General features: G+C 46.9%; 2 protein-coding genes across 2 annotated transcripts; both read left to right on the forward strand.

The window, feature by feature from the left end:
• The first annotated feature begins 5,079 nt into the window (after positions 1 to 5,079).
• LOC129586472 (uncharacterized) lies at positions 5,080 to 6,274 on the forward strand. The gene is made up of 4 exons (XM_055479733.1): positions 5,080 to 5,492; positions 5,622 to 5,817; positions 5,919 to 6,087; positions 6,194 to 6,274. The coding sequence occupies exons 1-4, from the start codon at positions 5,087 to 5,089 to the stop codon at positions 6,272 to 6,274; spliced, it is 852 nt and encodes a 283-aa protein (XP_055335708.1). The 5' UTR covers positions 5,080 to 5,086.
• Positions 6,275 to 6,933: 659 nt separating this feature from the next.
• On the forward strand, positions 6,934 to 8,330 carry LOC129586522 (uncharacterized). Its single transcript, XM_055479801.1, has 5 exons — positions 6,934 to 7,292; positions 7,349 to 7,465; positions 7,530 to 7,613; positions 7,680 to 7,859; positions 7,920 to 8,330. Exons 1-5 carry the CDS (start codon positions 7,064 to 7,066, stop codon positions 8,147 to 8,149), a joined length of 840 nt encoding a protein of 279 aa, XP_055335776.1. The 5' UTR covers positions 6,934 to 7,063; the 3' UTR covers positions 8,150 to 8,330.
• The last annotated feature ends 8,945 nt before the right edge of the window (positions 8,331 to 17,275 follow it).

Here is a 17,275-nt window from a genome sequence, read left to right on the forward strand (position 1 = left end):
AATTATTGGACTGAATTTTGATCAAACTAGGGGCAGCTATCATGTTCACCGTTGGTAAACGGATGCATTATACTGTACACCAGTGACCCCGATACCGTCGACAGAAATTTGCTCTACATTTAACGGACGTTAAAAATCTGGGTGGAATTTGATATTCCTTTAAGGCCTAAAACATATAACTCGTCTTTTATAATTGAGATTGGTGGTACAAAACAGTCATAAGTTTTCTACAGAGTAAAAGAGTTTCATTGATTGTACAGTTTCAGCCGTCAAAGGAGATAGGTCGCCAGTTCACACAGAACATTCATTGCAGTCAAGTCAGCTGATGCTGTTTCCATGACAGAGGCCGCGTTTTCGGGATGGACTTCGATGCTGATCCGCTGGTGCAGAAACTTCGTCGGCCGTAGCTCGCCTGTTGGTGTCATCTTTCGGAGTTCCGCGACCGAGCGAGAGGCATCCTGTCCGAGAGGTCCGGGTGTTTCAGCACCTACGAGCGGTTCACGCAGGAGATACGCGGCATCGGGAACGCAGCTTGTGCCGATGTTGCATTGACGGTTGCCGCGGTGATTTGGAAGAACTGCACGGTCTGTCCAGGTGGTTGGTACTTGTGGGCGTCGTGGGAGGTGCCAGTTGCGTATGGTATGGGGAATGTGAATTCATTCGAACTGAGCCCTGATGTGTCTAGCATGTTGGAAGCAGATTTGCCGACACTTTATTTCGATCCGGCGAAACTTACTGCATGGAAGCAGGAAGCTGCGAATCTGGAAAGCTCCGATAATCGCCATCGTGTCGATTAGGTGAGAGGCTGTTGCCTGTCTCAAAGCTACGTCGGCAAATTAAAATCATGCCGTGTTAGCGTAGCCTATCAGTCTGCAACAGACCTTTGAGCGGCAGCATTAAAAAGAGTTTGGATATTTTGATAAATGTTGATATCTTGTGTCTGTTTCTTTATGTACAGGTTAGATGGTACGTTTTTCTTCCTGTCTACCTTAATAATTATTATGATAGGTTACTTTGTATCTGTATGATGTGTTTAGTGCGTGCACACCATGTGGAACGGTCCAAAATTACTTTGTATCTGTAGTTAAGTACTCTGTAGATTGTCCTCCGTTTTACACCGCTATATTATAGACAGTTTTCTAAGATATTTTCGAGACAGACAGGAAATCGAACACACCACTTACGTCGACACAATCGCACCAGGAGGTACAGTACGTTAACAGGTTCAGCTGTGTCTGACTTCTTCAAGTTTTAGCGATGTCATGCATCGTTTGTCCGTCGCATTACTCTCTTGTAATGCTCGATGGAAAAGGTTCCCTTACCAACGCAACGGGATCAGTAACTGCTAGTGCTATTGATCGGAAAGGAGACTTTAGTGCAGGTGCGCTTTGAAGGATAAGCAGAAAATAAAGTAGGCCCCGACTGAAACCAATTGAAGGCTTGTAGTCAAGGTCCAAGGAATCTAATAATGTCGCTCAAATGCAACGCTCTTCAACGGAAATAATCGCACGTTAACGTTTCACAAGTTACTTCGCATTTCTGAAGCTTCTTAATAGGCACCGATTTATTGGAAACTTGACGTGCTTCATTGTTCTACGAGGTGACAAATGAAATCCTGCCTCTACCAGGTAAATTATCGGTACTTTATAGTGCAACATATTCGTCCAGCAACACGTATTGAGCGGATTCGATTTATCCTAGGAAAGACCCCGAAAGAAAAGCTCTTGAGCAACACACTTCCTTCGACATTTATTCTGTATGTGTCCGAGCCCACAACATCTAGTGGGAGAGCTTCTGTGAAGCGCCGGAGGAAACTCTCAAGTTGATCGCTTACATGAATGTGCTCATGGCAAAACGGGATAATGCGATTCACGGATTCCTCGACACCGTGTCGATGACACGGTGTCATTCGTCATGTTTCTCGAAATTTTTTTGGTACAGCACTTCGCATGCCGCTATCGACAACAGATTAACGTTTCGTAACAATGAATGTTGTGGAAATTTGTAGTGCAGTGGACAACACGCAAAAGGTCCTTGTTGATCTTTACTGGTGCTTTCTACATCGTGGGCTGAATTGTAACCCATAAAGCTTTCGAAATGCTGCGTAGATCTCTGAGTTAATTTTTTAGTGAAGACGCTCAGAATACCTGTGCAGTACTAATGATATAGTGCAGTACTGAGTACAGATAATGATGGTGCGAATAAAGGAACCACTATGCACTCTTAAAATTGTACGGTATTTGCACATACGATAGTCAGTGGTTTAGTTTGCGTTAATTTTCCGGGGGCCTGCACAGTTCCCTGTAGCAGTGCTTTACACTATAGTAGAGATGGCAACGGCTCAGCCGAAGCCGTTTGAGCCGCGGCTAAGCCGGCTTCGGCTGAGCCGGCTCGACCCAAAATTGAAGCCGTAGCCGATGCTAGCCGAGCCGATTGGGCCGGCTCGGAGTATCAGCCAGCCGCGAGCCAGCCGTGAGCCGATGTCGGCTAACGGCTTGCGCATTGTGCGCGAAATGTGTTGGAAAGTTTAATTTCAGCTCTTTCGGCCCGTTGAAAGCCGATTTAGAGACTGACAAATCGATGATCTTATAAAATAAGTGCTGAATTTTTGTTTCGGAGACCTCTTTTTCCAATAAAAACTGACCAAAAACAGTTTTTGCTTAAAAAAGAACAGAAAAAATGTACTTTTCGGTGAAAAAATACTTGTGCTTTCCCGCGCTAAAAAACTATCGGCTAAGTCGGCTCGGAGCCGGCTTAGCCAGCTCGCGTTCAGAGCCGAGCCGTTAGAGCCGGCTCAGGTAGGTGAGCCGATACTTTCGAGCCGGCTCGCTGTTTTAGCCAGCCGCAGCCAGCCGATAAGCCATTAAGCCAGCCGTTGCCATCTCTACACTATGGTATAAAAACAGAAAGTGAGACTTTCTGCTGGAATAGTGTGAACGGCTTGTTTCTGGCAGGTCTATGGGAAATCTGTAACCAAATTGTTACACGCACGTGATTGGCACAATTTAGGGGCGTGGTTTAAGTACTATAAAAAGCTGATGGCTGATAGGCAGTCGCACAGTGCGCTAAAATCTTAAGAAGGTTCAATAATGCAGCCAGTGTAGATCAGTGGTAATGCGGACAGATACAGACGCAGCTGGCACGGGTTCGAGTCCCGTCATCGGCAGATTTTTTTTCTTCAATATCTTCATTAAATTCAGAAATTCATATTTAAATTCCATTTATAAAATCAGCAGTGTTCTCCTGTCGCAGGCGTCCGCCCTTCTAAGATGGTCCCGTCTACACATTGCGCAGACAGGCGATTCAACCTAGTGCTGGGGAAGTGATCGCACTGGCCGTGTTCCTGTTAGAAACTGTTTCTTCTACTGATGAAATAAATAAAATTATAAATAAAAAGCAGATGCATGTTTCGTATGCTCATTTTAACACTCATTCCTCGTGAATTACGAAGATTCTTGATGCAGATACATGGTAATGCAACGGGAACAAAACAAGTTACAAGTACTACTTATATGTTTTTCTCGTGAACTTGAGCATAGGTTTATGGCTTTATGGCCAACGGTTTACATGGAGTTCCTATCCTCCTATGCTATGTCTACGAGAAAGAAAGCTGGCTGAACTTGACCTGTTCGCCATGAGAAGCCATGTGTTTGGTATCAAAAAGTTTAGAATTATTTCTACACCTTTTGGTATGAAATTTGCATAGGTGTATCTCCAAATTCACGAAGCGCGGGCGTTAGGAAGTACATAGCTGACAGCTTTATGTGATCTTGAATTTTTAACCATATTTACTGGTGGCGTGTTGTTGCGAGGCTAGTCCATAAATCAGAGTCAAATTGCATTTGTATGTTAGGCTTACGAGGAACTTAGAATGGCTTTGGCTCACACTGGTTACCACAAATAGCTACTTGTATAGTATCAGAAGACTTCTGAATTTTTTCTCTATCTTTCTAGACTTTGGTTTAAAAGTTTCAACAGAAACTGAAGGAGATGCGAGCGTTAAAGTTACAGTAACGTGCAAGTCGCTTGCAACAATCAGCCCTTAGCCACGCACTTACACCTAACTGTCAGCTGTGTACGGTTGCGCTATGCCTGCTTGGTGGGAAGACTGGTTGGGCAAGTATTGTATCCTTTTCGTGAATCGTATCCAGCGTATCCCAAATATTCCCTTTCAATCCAGGCCACCGGAAGTAATTTCCAGAAGAAATTGTCACGTAGTGTTTTGAAAGTAAATTCCGTGCATATAAACTGTACGGCAGAGCAATAATTGTGACGCATTATCGAAAAAAAATTCATGATGGATCCGGATTTGCCTCGGGTTACATTTATTCTGATCACTCTGATGCAATCATTAAAAAAATTACTACGCAGCTATGATGAATAGTACTCAAACTGGTGCTGTTGACGTCGCCCCTAACCCAGGGGCACCGACGGGCGGTAACCGTATACGTCCAATGTTATAAGTAGGGGCGCACTGCCCCTGGCCCTTAACCTGCGCCCGGGCCGGGTTTTATATAAAACCCGCGCTATAGCAGCAACCTGCATATTATACAGGAATAAAGCGCTGCAGCATACAGACGCTAATTCGTCTTGCCTCATTCTCTCTCTCGCTCTCTGTTTGTACACTTATACATTGCAGCCAGCAGGCGGCCAGCAAGCAGGCTCAGTTTCAGCGGTTCAGTCTCTCTCTCCCTCTATTCGCTCTCACGTGCATGCACCGAATGCACTTTTGCATTCATGAATGCATCACTGGACATCTGCTTCACGCTCGCAACACGGTGCATAGTCAATCAGTGATAAGAAATCGATTTAGCATTTATTCCCATGCTCTTCACCCTGCAAATGTTTACAGTTATTTTCATTTTTATCCATTTAAGAGGCGCCCTGTATGTTGCGGTTGCTGTTTTTGCTCTTATCAGAATTTCATATGCTAACACGTTGACTTGTACGATGAGGTGAGTGAGAATGTGAGCGCCAGCGCGCCATTATGCATGCATTCATTTTCAAGACTGCCACATATGCAGTGCATATCTTCATCATTTTACGAAGAGAAATACTTGCGCATGTTATGCAGCTTTTTGTAAAGATGCCGCAATTAATTACGCAGTTAATTGTCACGGCAGCCGTAATAACAGTTTGTGCTGCCGTTGCATTGCAGCAACCTCTGTTAGCAAATGCCCACGGTCCCGCAACATACATCCCCTGTCCCTATTTCTGCGTTTGCCGTGAAACATTTTGGAAATGTTCCGACAGCAAGGCAAATCTGTGGCCGTTAGACAATCAGCCAACCGCGATCGTGAAGGGAGTGCAGATGCTGGATATGACCGGATCGGATGTCAACGTTCTCCCCAACTGGCCGCCAACCCACAACTTCCCTGATCTGCAGATGATTTTTCTGTCTCAGACTGTGTTTGACGGTTCCCGTCGCTGTAGAGAGTTGGAGTGTCTGGAGAAGTTGGGACTGCGAATTATCGCCAACCGCTGCCCGGCAGGTAGAAACAGTTAATACGCACCAGCAAAGGTCCTATTATGAATGTGCCAGTCAAAGAATTATATTGAATGCTAGTTTCCTGATAAATATGACATAAATCGAACAAAAATTGTTTTAACGGATATTTCAGATTTACGCAGTGGATGTGGATTTCCTCCATGCTGTTCGTGGACTTCCGCTCAACCGCCTTCTCAGTCGCCGGTCTCGACGGTTACTGAGTCTTGGTCAACCACCGCAATTCCTCGGGATAGAGACTCGAGCACCCGGGCCATGACTCCAACCGGCGCTGACGCTAGCGGTAAGACCACAGCAGCAACAACACCTTTGTCAGCGGCAGCAGATGGCGACACATACAATATTAGTAGCGTGACTGCCGCAGCAGAGGCTGTTGCCAATACTACATCAGTAATAATGGGGCAAAGTACAGCAGCGTTATCATTATTGTTTTCCACTACTGCTACACCGTTGCCGTTGACGCGGCCGCCGCTCCCGTCCACTGCAGCGGCTATCACTCACCGGTCCACACGACGATGGACATTGACCACCCCACCACCGCCGTCACCACCACAACAACGGCAGGCGGTGGCAGTAAGCTCGTGAGTGATCTGCCAGTGGTTATGCAGCCGCCTGACACAGCGACTCCTCATTGGCAACAGTCAACCACAATGCGCAACCTCGTGACACCCCTTTCACAGCAACTAGATTTTCGAGAAAGACTACACCATCAACAACGTCGTCATCACCTCGCCCGCTCACCACCACCCCCACCACTACTGCCCATAGCTTAAGCGTTACCACCACGATAACAACAGCAACACAAGGGCCTAGTGCAACGGCGAAGGTGTCAACAAAAGCCATCAGTGACGGCTTCAGACCTACGGTTCCGTTGTGGTCGCCATTGGTGTTATGGCCTACGACAACGACGCCGACGCCAGTTTTCATTAACGCTAGCACCAGTGCCAGGCTTCCGCTGCACGTGCTGACATTCATACATAATGACAGTAGAGGCGACGGGGGCAGCGGAAATCATGTTCTAACTGATTCTAACGCAACATTGCTGTTGTCATCTGCTGTGGCATCCACCAGCTTCGACTTCAGCAGCAGCGAGACCACCACCACCACTGCAAGCACTACCGTCTCCACCACTACCACCACCAGCACTACTGACACCACCACGTCCAATGCATGTAATACTACCTGTCCGCCTTGTATGCTTGCGGGAGTGAGGTGCAGCGTGGACTGGCCGTAGATCCGTACACTGTAGCTGGCATAACGGTCGGCATCCTTTTCCTGATCGGCCTGACGGTGCTGTGTATCGCGTGGAAGCGTGGTTTTCGTGTCGGTCGGACTGTCAACAGTGCCCGCAGCCATGATGTCGGGGCAGCACGGCCGACAGCTCCCCATGGTCGCCAAAACCGCCCCGAACGAGATGCCGAAGCCGGTCGTGTTCCACCCCACCAGCAGCCCCGAACGCCAATTTTCAAAAGAAATCGCTCGTCGGTATCGCCTTCGCGATCACAGCATCACTGGTTTTCACCAACAACCAGCCGAAGCCCGCCTCGTACTCGCCATATGCCGACGCCACGTCCCAGTCCATTCGCGTCCCTCTTCGCAGCGCGTCGACACACAGACCGCCTGTCTCCGGTTCGCCCGCATGAGGCCGTAGTCCATCACAACCCCGAGTACAATGGGCTGCCGCGGAACGACGCTGATAACATGCACCACCGTGACCATAGCCAAGACGAAAGGATTTACCAGAACGTGGACCTTGGCGGCAACAACCCAATTCCAGCGGACGGCGGTGAGTTTTGTATGTTATCAGTATTCGATAAAATAAATATTTCCGTTTGTAATTAGGGCTGCAAAATCGCCATCCTATAAATCTGCTGGATTTTGGCTACGAGAGCAACAGCAACAGCAACAACCAGCACCACGGCGTCAACGACCAAGTTGCCCAACCTGATATTCCACCAGGTAAGGATTTTTAGCAAGCGCGCCTATGACAAACCACGCAATAATCGAGAAGTTTGTGGGTTAGCATCGTTGCCGCCGGAAGCATCATCGTCGTCGTCTTCGGTTTCCTCCCCGCGACAGCAATACTTGTTTCGCGTCAGCGAAGAAGGTAACACCCAAGCAAATAGTCTGTAAATGTTCAGATAATTTTACTTTCTGAGTAATTCCTGTATAGGTTTTCGTCTGCCGCTGCAAAGCAGCCTCAATGCTGAACGGGAGATGGACACCATCGACGAGAATGACAATGAATGGGAGGATGAAGATGAGGAGGGAGACGATGACGGCGACGTTAAGCACCATGTAGTCGGCAGCGGCCACGACGACGACGACCAAAATAACGACCGTGACGACTATGGTAATTATAAATAATAATTATGAAAATATCTCCTAAACAACACATCGCTTCTATGAACAGGGCGCGAAGAGCCACCGGTGAGCGGTGACCTGGGCGTTGGTCAAGGCAAACAGCAACAATACTATGACTATCCGTATGACTATCCCCTGCCGCAGTCGGAGAGCGAACATCCAGCTGGGCACCGTGGGCGCGGAGGGCGCAGAGGAAGAGGAGGGCGAGGACGCGGCGGTCGGGGTGGAGCGCCCGAGTGGTGCCGAGAAGCCGGAAGTCGCCTGTCCAGACTGGAGTGAAATGGCTTATTGTTTTGGGACGTAAGGAGTTTCTTCTTCTCTCCTCAATTCGTCTTTTGTTATATAAATGTACAGCTTTTTGTTGTTTTGTCGGGTCGAAAATTATTTCTGGAAATTAAATCCCTTTTTTGTATAATACAAGTCTTAGGAGCGGCGGCGGCTTTATACGCTGTATTTACTTTAGCCCTAAATGGTAACTATGATTTGTTTCTTGAATTTTTCAATAATAAACAGCAAACGGAAGTAATGGCCAAGTCAGCTTTCCCGTCAGTTTTTATTTCCGGTAACAACACGGTAACAGAAGCAGTTCATTGTGCAAACAAGAAACGATGTAAAAAGTCCCGGATGTTCATGCACTATTAATTGGGACGGGTGGGCTGGAACTAGTTCCCATGCGCTTGCTAACAACTACTTGCATCTGGCAGTTCAGACATAACAGTCGCAGTTTTCCACGTTTTCGAATAATCAGAGTGCAGCAGCTAGCACAGCGCGGACATTGTACAAAACATTTGAAGTAGTTTTTCAGCACTTGTTGCACATGGCGGACGTTGAAGTGGCGATAGATGTCAATATAGGTGTATTTCCGGTAAACATCCGGGACGTATGTAGTTGGCGGTTGTGGCTCTAGTCCTGGGCGCGAGATAACAGTAGCGCGCAGTGATGTTTGGAAATAAACATCAAGAGGTATCAAGGGCTGCTCCATGATGTTTTGAAAGTGGTAAAAGTTAGACAGGCGTGTCAGACATACCAGGCTGTGGTGATGGATAACGATAGGTGTTGGAAGCGGCTGTAAAATATCTTATGTATATATTTTAAAAAGGAAAAACGATGTGATCTACATAGTACAAATCATAAAAACAGTATGACACACCGGAGTACGGTGATGACTAATAGTAGGTGTTGGAAGTGGCTGCAATATGTCTTCTATATATATATATATATATATATATTATACAACGAGAAACGAGGTGATCTACTTACCAGAATAAGCGATAAGGCCAGGTGAGAAGGTAATGGGGATGGTGATCTGTCGGCGGTGCTGGTGCTGGTGGACATATTTACAGTAAGAGAAATATTATCCTGCTCAGTGGTGTTCTCGTAGCTGCCGCCGGCGCCGTTTTCGGAGAAATGGACAGGCGTGGGTGGAGGAACGGGTATTGTCGGCGGTGTGTTTTCGCGGTAGTCTTCACTTGTAGCATTGTTACCAGCGGTGTATGGTGGCGGGGGCGAGGCAGGCGGCTGCTGTTGCTGCTCCTGTTCACAATTATTTTGCCGCTGACGGTTGTCTCGAAGCGGGGCGACTGACGGCAGCTGGCGACGACGGAGTGAAAGAGGCATTCGGCTGGTGTTGTTGCCCGTTGGGCAGAGACGGCAGAGATTGGGGCGGCGGCGGCGGCGGCGGCGTTGCCTCTGGTGACGCGGGGGAGTAACTTGGTGAGGAAGGTGTTAGTAGCACCGACGATAAAGGCGACGACAACGCCGGTGCCGACGGTAGAGCAGGTATTTTGCTCTTGTTGCTATAATTAGTGCAGGCGATATTCGGAGGACACTCTAAGATTCCCAGCAGGCGCTTATAATACTTCTGAAGTATTGTCCAAAGGAGCTGTCGGGCAGCGTCAGATTTTGCAGAGGAAGTTGTTAGTCCACAGCCGATCACGTATATATCCTCGTTTGCAACGACAGCCTGGCAGTTCCAACGTGCGGCCTCTGCGGAAGGGACGCGGCGATATTCCACGTCAAAATTTAAAACCGTGGCAATATTGTCCAACAACTGTGTAAGGCGTAGGGGGCTGAGGTTACTGTCACCGGATGTTTCAGTGTATGTGCCCGTTATGGTCGCGGCCGCGGGGTTGGCAGAATTCTCCAATAGCCTCAGTAAAATGCTGTAATAATTGCGCAGCACCAATGCCAATAACTTCTTCGCACTGTCCTGCTTAGCCGTAGCAAATGATTTCCCGACACCTTCAGCAAAAATCTTTTCAACAATTATGGCCGCGCGATACCTGCAAATAGCCTCTTCGTTCTTCTTCCGGGGAATAGTTTTATAATCCAGGTCAAATGACAAAATTTTGGCGACAAGGCTAAGTATTGTAGTGAAATGACGCCGTACCATTTCGAACGAAAAGCGGCTCAGGCTGATATGCGCCTTTAGTCGGTGGCAACATGCGTTTATAAAAGCCGCGGGTCAGCAGTGGGCGGAGAGGGCGGCGTGGCTTTGGTACATAATAATTTAATTAGGCAGATGTTGTTGTTGTTGTTGCACGTGCGGTCTCTCGGGATTAGGCATGCGCACACCCCTGCGTCCGCCTTGTATATGAGGGCGGCGTAACTATTCCTTTCGTGTCTATATAAATGCCGTTTAGCTGGATTTCGCGCCCACTTGGACTACTCGCTCAATTTACTGCTGGCTTACTCGCCGTCGCTGCCGCTTTGCAATAAATTGTGTTCGCTTGCCATCTGTTATCCGGACGCCATCGCCATTTTACTGCTACGCTGCTGCTGCTGCTGCTGCCATTGCAGTTGGATTACTGTGGAATACTTACACTTGTTCTGCGGGCACTTGTTCTGCAGCTGCATTGTCCGTTTGTTAGCTTGGTAAGTGTTGCGCTGCTGCTGCTGTATAGAAGAGAATGGTGAGAACACCAAGTAATCGGAGGGAGAGCGGTGCTGGCGATGGCCCCAGTAGGTCTGTAGTTGCTGTTAGCCGTCGCAAGGTTGCGTTGTTGAAAAAACTTTATACGGATGTAACATCTCCAGCTTACCTTGCGGGAGCTGCAGCGCTTCATCGCTTGGCCAAAGAGAGAGAAAAAGAAATACATGTCAGAATAAATTTGCGTGACGTGAAAGAATTTCTTTCTCAGCAGACAATTCACGCACTTCATAAGCCGGTTCGTTTTAAATTTAAAAAAATAAAAAATTTCTGTGTGGGAATTGATAATGTCTGGCATGCGGATTTGGTGGAACTGCAAAAAATTAAAAGATTCAACGATAAATACAGATTTATTTTGACAATGGTTGACTGCGTCAGCCGTTTTGCTTTTTCGCAACCGCTGACTAGCAAGTCCGGAAGTAAAGTTGCAAATGCTATGGAAAAAATATTTCAGAATCGTCGCCCTGTTGTTCTAGGTAAACTTACTCTGTTAGTTGCAAATGTTTTGCATTTTGTTTTACTTACTCTATTTTTCATTTTCATGGTTGTGCTGCTTCAGTAACCGATGCAGGGAAAGAATTTCTCAATGAAAAGGCGAAAGAAGTTTATATTAAATACGGTATTCGGCATCAGGTGTCTGCGTCGCGCTTCAAAGCAGCCCTAGCAGAGCGCTTCAATCGTACTCTGAAAACGACACTTTTCCGCCATTTCACGTTTACCAAGAGCCCAAACTGGTTTTCATCACTGCAAAATATTGTCAGCAATTATAACAGGAGCGTACACAGTGCCATCAAGATGAAGCCAGCTGAAGTGTCAATTAAGAACCAGTCCCAGCTGTTTAAACTAGGACAGGAAAAAAGATTTATCAGGCTGGAGAAGCCCGCGTTTCGGCTAGGCGAGTCCGTGAGAGTGATGCTAAAAAAAGCCCAATTCAGCAAAGGCTATACTCGAACATTTTCTGATGAAATGTATAAAATTGCTGATATTGTTTACGGACCGGTGATAATTTATCGACTAGAAGATTCTGATGGCCGTCTAGTAAAAGAACGGCAGAATGGGCGGGCGTCGCAGTTGTTCTATAAAGAGGATTTAGCGAGTGCTCGAAGATCATGAACCGACGTGCAACGCGCGTATGTTTTTATTGTTGTCAGGGCTGACGAAAACTTTATGTTGTTATTTTTTTGCAGAAAGCAGTAATGATGGATAACGGGTTTTACGTAACACTGCACAGTGCGGCCGCCCTGGCATATGGAACCCAAATTCTGCACAATACCGCAACCCATTTTGCCAATAAGCTGCAGTTTCCGCTGCTATCATATAGGGAACAAGAGGAACCCTGGGAAGTAGCTCTTGTTCGTGCTCATTCATCTGCCAAGTTCACTCGAATTCCACTGGAACAACGCCAAATCTCCATCTTTCACGGAAAGTGTGGTGAATCGTTCATCGACGGATTTCTCGCAGAGACGGATTTTGACTTACCGCCGGCCGAATTTGTAGCCGCTGTTAATAAGGTGGTGGAAGCGATGGTCGTTAGCTGTGGGACCACAACATGGACCGAAGAAAAGCCGCAGATTCAACTCGTGGACGGAAAATTTCAATGGATTAGCAAAAATTATGGCTATCAATTTGTTAATCGCGGCAATCTGTTGTCGGCTGCCCTTGGCCTGACGTACGACGAAGCGCTGGGGATATCGCGTCAACATGTAACCACATCCTACGTTCACGATCAGTCATTTCATAAATACGGCGATACACGCTTTATTAGACATCGACTCCCGGTTGACCCGACACGCGGTCGACGTCAGATTGCGCTCTTATTAAATCACGTTATTCCAACAGCATTTGGAGGCAGGCTAGAAAACATCTTGGCGATAGCGACTGCCGAAGATTTGAAAAGTGGCTATGAGCCAAAAAATCGAATTTACGTTCCAGTTCACAACTGGTTTAGCAAGTCAAATCCGGAGATTACCCTGAAGTCAGACTGGCAAATGGAGTGGACGGACGAAAGCCTTGGCGAAACAACGATTACACTTCACTATCGAAAATCCCGGCGACAAACACAAAAAGATTTCTGAAGATTGCTGTGAAGTGTGTATGTGGGCGTGTCGTGAGGTGTGGCCTAAATGTTTGGCTGTTTTTATGCGTGCGGGTGTGTTGTTTTCGGTAGAAGAAATGGATAATATAAAAGTGCAGATGAATCATGCAGAAAGTTCATTCTGGTCGTTGCGTGGGTAGTGCATAACAGTAGTGTTTGTAAACACTACGCGTTTCTCACAGTTGATCATTGTCGCAAGGAAAAACGGCTAAATACGGCAATAAAAAAAGAAGGCGCAGCAGTCGTCGAGCGGTCATTAAGCGAACGATAGTTCAATCAACAGTGATTGGTAGATATCGAAGGCGAAGACGAGGACGGGGAGGGCGACGACGTCGAAGACGAACAATACGCACAGGTCTTTTTCAGAAAATTACCCGAGGAAAATCGTTGGCTTCTATTGTGTAGAAAGGTTGAAAAATGACTTCCGTGGCAGCGAAGACGCAAGGTACGATCGAGAAGTTTCCGGACGAACTACAATTGTTCGATCCGCCAGTTAGTCAGTCTACGATAGAAAGTAGCCATACCATGGAGTTTCTCCCGCTAAACCAAGTTGTAAACAATTCGGAAGTCATAGAATTTGTGCTTCCTTCTTCGGAATACTATTTAGATCTATCAGACGTTCAGCTTTATATACGCTCACAGATTTTGGAAAGAGACGGCAGCAAGCCTTTAGGTATAATTAAGCCTCCTACAACAAGTATAGCAAGTGCCGACGCAGCATCTGCTGCTGCTGCTGCCACTGCTGCGGCTGCTGCTGCTGCGGCTGCTGCTGCTGCTGCACCTGCACTTGCACCTGTCGTCAACCGTGACATTCGCGACGCGGCTGTTAATCCTGTCGTAGTACAAGGACAGAGCAATGTCGATCCCGCTGCCGCAGCAGCAGCTGCGCGAAATGATGGTCAACGGCAGCAGCCACTGCAGTCGCAGCCGCACTACACTGTAGATCCGTTGCGCGATCCAGTAATTGTAAAAATTGTAAGAAATATGAATCCAGAAGACAGGCGGGAATACATTAAAAAGCTCAGCCAGATAGGAATTCGAGATGCGGCACCTGTCAATTTGCTTTTCTATATGATGTTCGAAAGAGTAGAAGTAGAACTGAATGGCACACCGTTTGTGGTCAGCTATGGAAATTATGGGTATAAAGCATTTTTCAATGTACTCTTGAATTATTCGCGCGGAGTTAAGAAAAACCTGTTAAGAAACGTGATGTGGTTTAAAGATAAATTGAGCGATATTTTTCCTGAGGATAGTCTAGATAGCGTAGACTTGTTAAATGCGGAAACAAACCAAGGACTTGCAGAAAGATACCGCGAAACAAAAGAGGGCCGACCTTTCGAAATGATTGGAAGAATAATGCACGAGCTGTTCTACCTTGAACATTATCTACTGCCTGAGGTGTCAATCAGAATTCGCCTGTTTAAACGCAATCCATCATTCTTTCTAATGTCCGATGACCCGATGCCTAATTATTACCTTAACATACTTGACATGCGCCTGCTGGCAAGGTTTGTGAAATTGTCACCAAAGATTCATGACCAGATCCAGAAGAGGCTGTCCACCCAGCCAGCCATATACAAAATCTATTCGGCCACAGACGTCCGTACTAGAGCTATCATACCCGGCCAACGGCTGTACACCTTTGACAATTTTTTTGGCTCGGAAAAAATTCCTAATCGGATTATTTTTGCCCTTGTTACACATGAAGCGTACTTGGGCAGCTACCGAAAAAATCCGCTAAATTTTCAACATTTTCAGCTTGAGGAAATAAGTTTGGTTGTCGACAACCAAATTATTACCTATAAAATAGATTTCGCAAACGGCCAGTATGCTCAATTATATAGCGCCTTGTCATGCCAATTAGGTAATCGACGATTTGACTGTTCCTCCGACACATCCTATGACGAACTGAGATACGGCACGGTAATTAATATTAATATGATGATCAAATTCTTATTGTTTTTATTGTTCGCCGCTACTTTACAATCTTATGCTTCACAGAGTATTTATCCATTTGACCTCACGCCTAATCACAACTTCGATGACATTCCCGTTGAGCGTAAACAGATGGCTCGATTGGAGCTAAAGTTTTCTACACCGCCTAGAGAGCCCCTGGAATTGCTAGTTTTCTATGAGCAACCGCGGATTTTTCAAATTGACAAACATAAGAAATTTATTAATGTGCTTTAGCTGCTGTTTTATAAATAAACTTGACAATGTTAAGGATGTATTATATCATAAATAGCGAACTGTTAAACGACGGATTTTTTCTGATGTTTATTCATTGCTGCTGCTGCTGCTGCTGCTGTCATAACACTCAAAAAACAATTTCAAAACATTACGAGATATAAGATCAAGACAAAGGTTAGCGGGTATATAAAAACAACAACATCTACCACCACAAGGATATTGACCAGAAGACGACGAAAACAATTCACGATAAGCGCCGTAAACTTTTCCCAGATCGTCGACAGCCATTGACGAGGTGTTAGCGGCCGCCGTCGTTTGACTGTGTCTCTTGAGCATGCGACGCAAGCCGTCCATTGGCTTCAAGTCTAAATAAAAGGTCACATTGGGTGTAAGGCTTGGCAGAGCGGATTCCACTGCTGTCATCCACTCCATACTATGACCACGCGATAATCCGTAAGCAAAATCAGAGATTAAATAGCGAACCAGTATTATAATTTTCCCATCGGCCAATCCTGCCGATATGGAATCGTTGAGATAGGCACGGCAAACAGTAAGCAGCAGATAATTTTGCGGTAGTTTATAGAGAGAGCTAGAGGCTAGGACGGTTTTAGTCAGTCCAATAACTGAATCATGGGCTGAAGATGTCGAAGACGGATGGTGATAAACAATTACCTGGTATCCCAGCGCTGTTAAATTATGGGCAAGGCGGTTCGCCTGTTCAGCTTTTCCGGAACAGTTGATCCCTTCAAAAACAACCAGGAAAGGTTTTTGTGGCGTCGGTGATGGTGATGAAGGCGACTTCGGTAGCATTTTGGCAACTAGTCTTCAAATGGCATGTGTTGAGTCAGTGAGTGAAGGATATATACATACAGCGAAAAAGAGGTGGTGGTGGTGGCAAAACTCGGAAAATCAGCTATTGCAAGCGAGGCCGCTTTGTTTGTGGCTGGATGATGTCACCGCCGCCGCCGCCGCCGCAGCTGCAGCTGCCGCCTCCTCCTTCTGTGCCCACAGTTTGACTGGCAACGTGCTGCTGCTGCTGCTGGTCTTTCAAACGATTGGCGATTCCCAGAATAATTTTGTTGTAGTAAAATCCATAATGGCTGTTCATTCTCAGAAACTCGCGTGCAAAAACCAAGTGCGCAATTGACAGAGCTTTCTGCCGCAGCGACCAAGTCGCCTGAGAAGTTGTTTCCGGATCCGAGAAAGGTTCCCGCAGTTTTTGGAGTGTACGAAAAGATTCTCGCGCGCGGCCACGCATAAAAATGCCATCAGGATCAAGATCCCTGCGACCAGCAAACAAATCGTACGGGATTTTGTCGCTTGCTGGTGGTGGTGGTTGCGGTGGTGGTGGTGTCGGGAGCGGAGCTGGAGGTGATGTTCCGCTGATTTCATCGGAGCAAACGCTGCTGCTGCTGCTGCTGGTGAGGCTGCTCATGTTGCCAACAAGTTGGGCTGGGACGGCGGCAGTCGCGGTGGGTGGAAAGTGGTGTTGAGTAGTGCCAGGCAAAGAGATTATCTGTTGGCTGATATTTCCCACAGCGCTTTCGGGCGGCAAATAAAGCTGTGCTGGATGCAAAAACGTCACGCCAGGACTCTGGAGCAGAAGATGAGCTAATGCGTGTGGGGGCGGGGTCGATGCTGCTGATGAAGGAGTTGTCGCCGACGAAGATGCAAAAGTGTTCACGGACGATGGTGTTGATGCGGCGGTGGAATCTGTGTAGCTGGTGATTGGAGAAGACATTGAGATAAACTGTGACTGAGACGTATGAGGATGGTGCTGCTGCTGCTGCTGCTGCTGCTGATACGCATGCATGGAGTGAAGGTGAGGATGCAATGGCGGTTGCTGCTGTGTGTAATGATGACCCCATGACCCGGCGGCGGCGGTGCTGGCGGCGGCGGCGGCGTTTGCGACAACGACAGGTGCATTAGCGGCAGTAAATGCGATTTTTCGCTGTTGTTGCTGCTGCGGCTGCTGCTGCTGAAGCGGTGGAGGAGAGATGTCTTGGAAAAATTCAGCCAGAACGGCCGCGTCATTGTCGTTCTGAAAGTGCTGGTGCTGTTGCGGACGCATATCTGTAAAACACGACAGCAAGATGTGTACAATAGCGCACTTAAAACGCAGTGAAATACACATGGCAGGTTTTTATTTGTATATAATTCTCTTACTGTTCCTTACCATTTTGACTGGCAA

This window comes from Paramacrobiotus metropolitanus, unplaced genomic scaffold, assembly GCF_019649055.1.
Source record: "Paramacrobiotus metropolitanus isolate TYO unplaced genomic scaffold, Prichtersi_v1.0 Parri_scaffold0000021, whole genome shotgun sequence".
Lineage (NCBI taxonomy): Eukaryota > Metazoa > Tardigrada > Eutardigrada > Parachela > Macrobiotidae > Paramacrobiotus > Paramacrobiotus metropolitanus.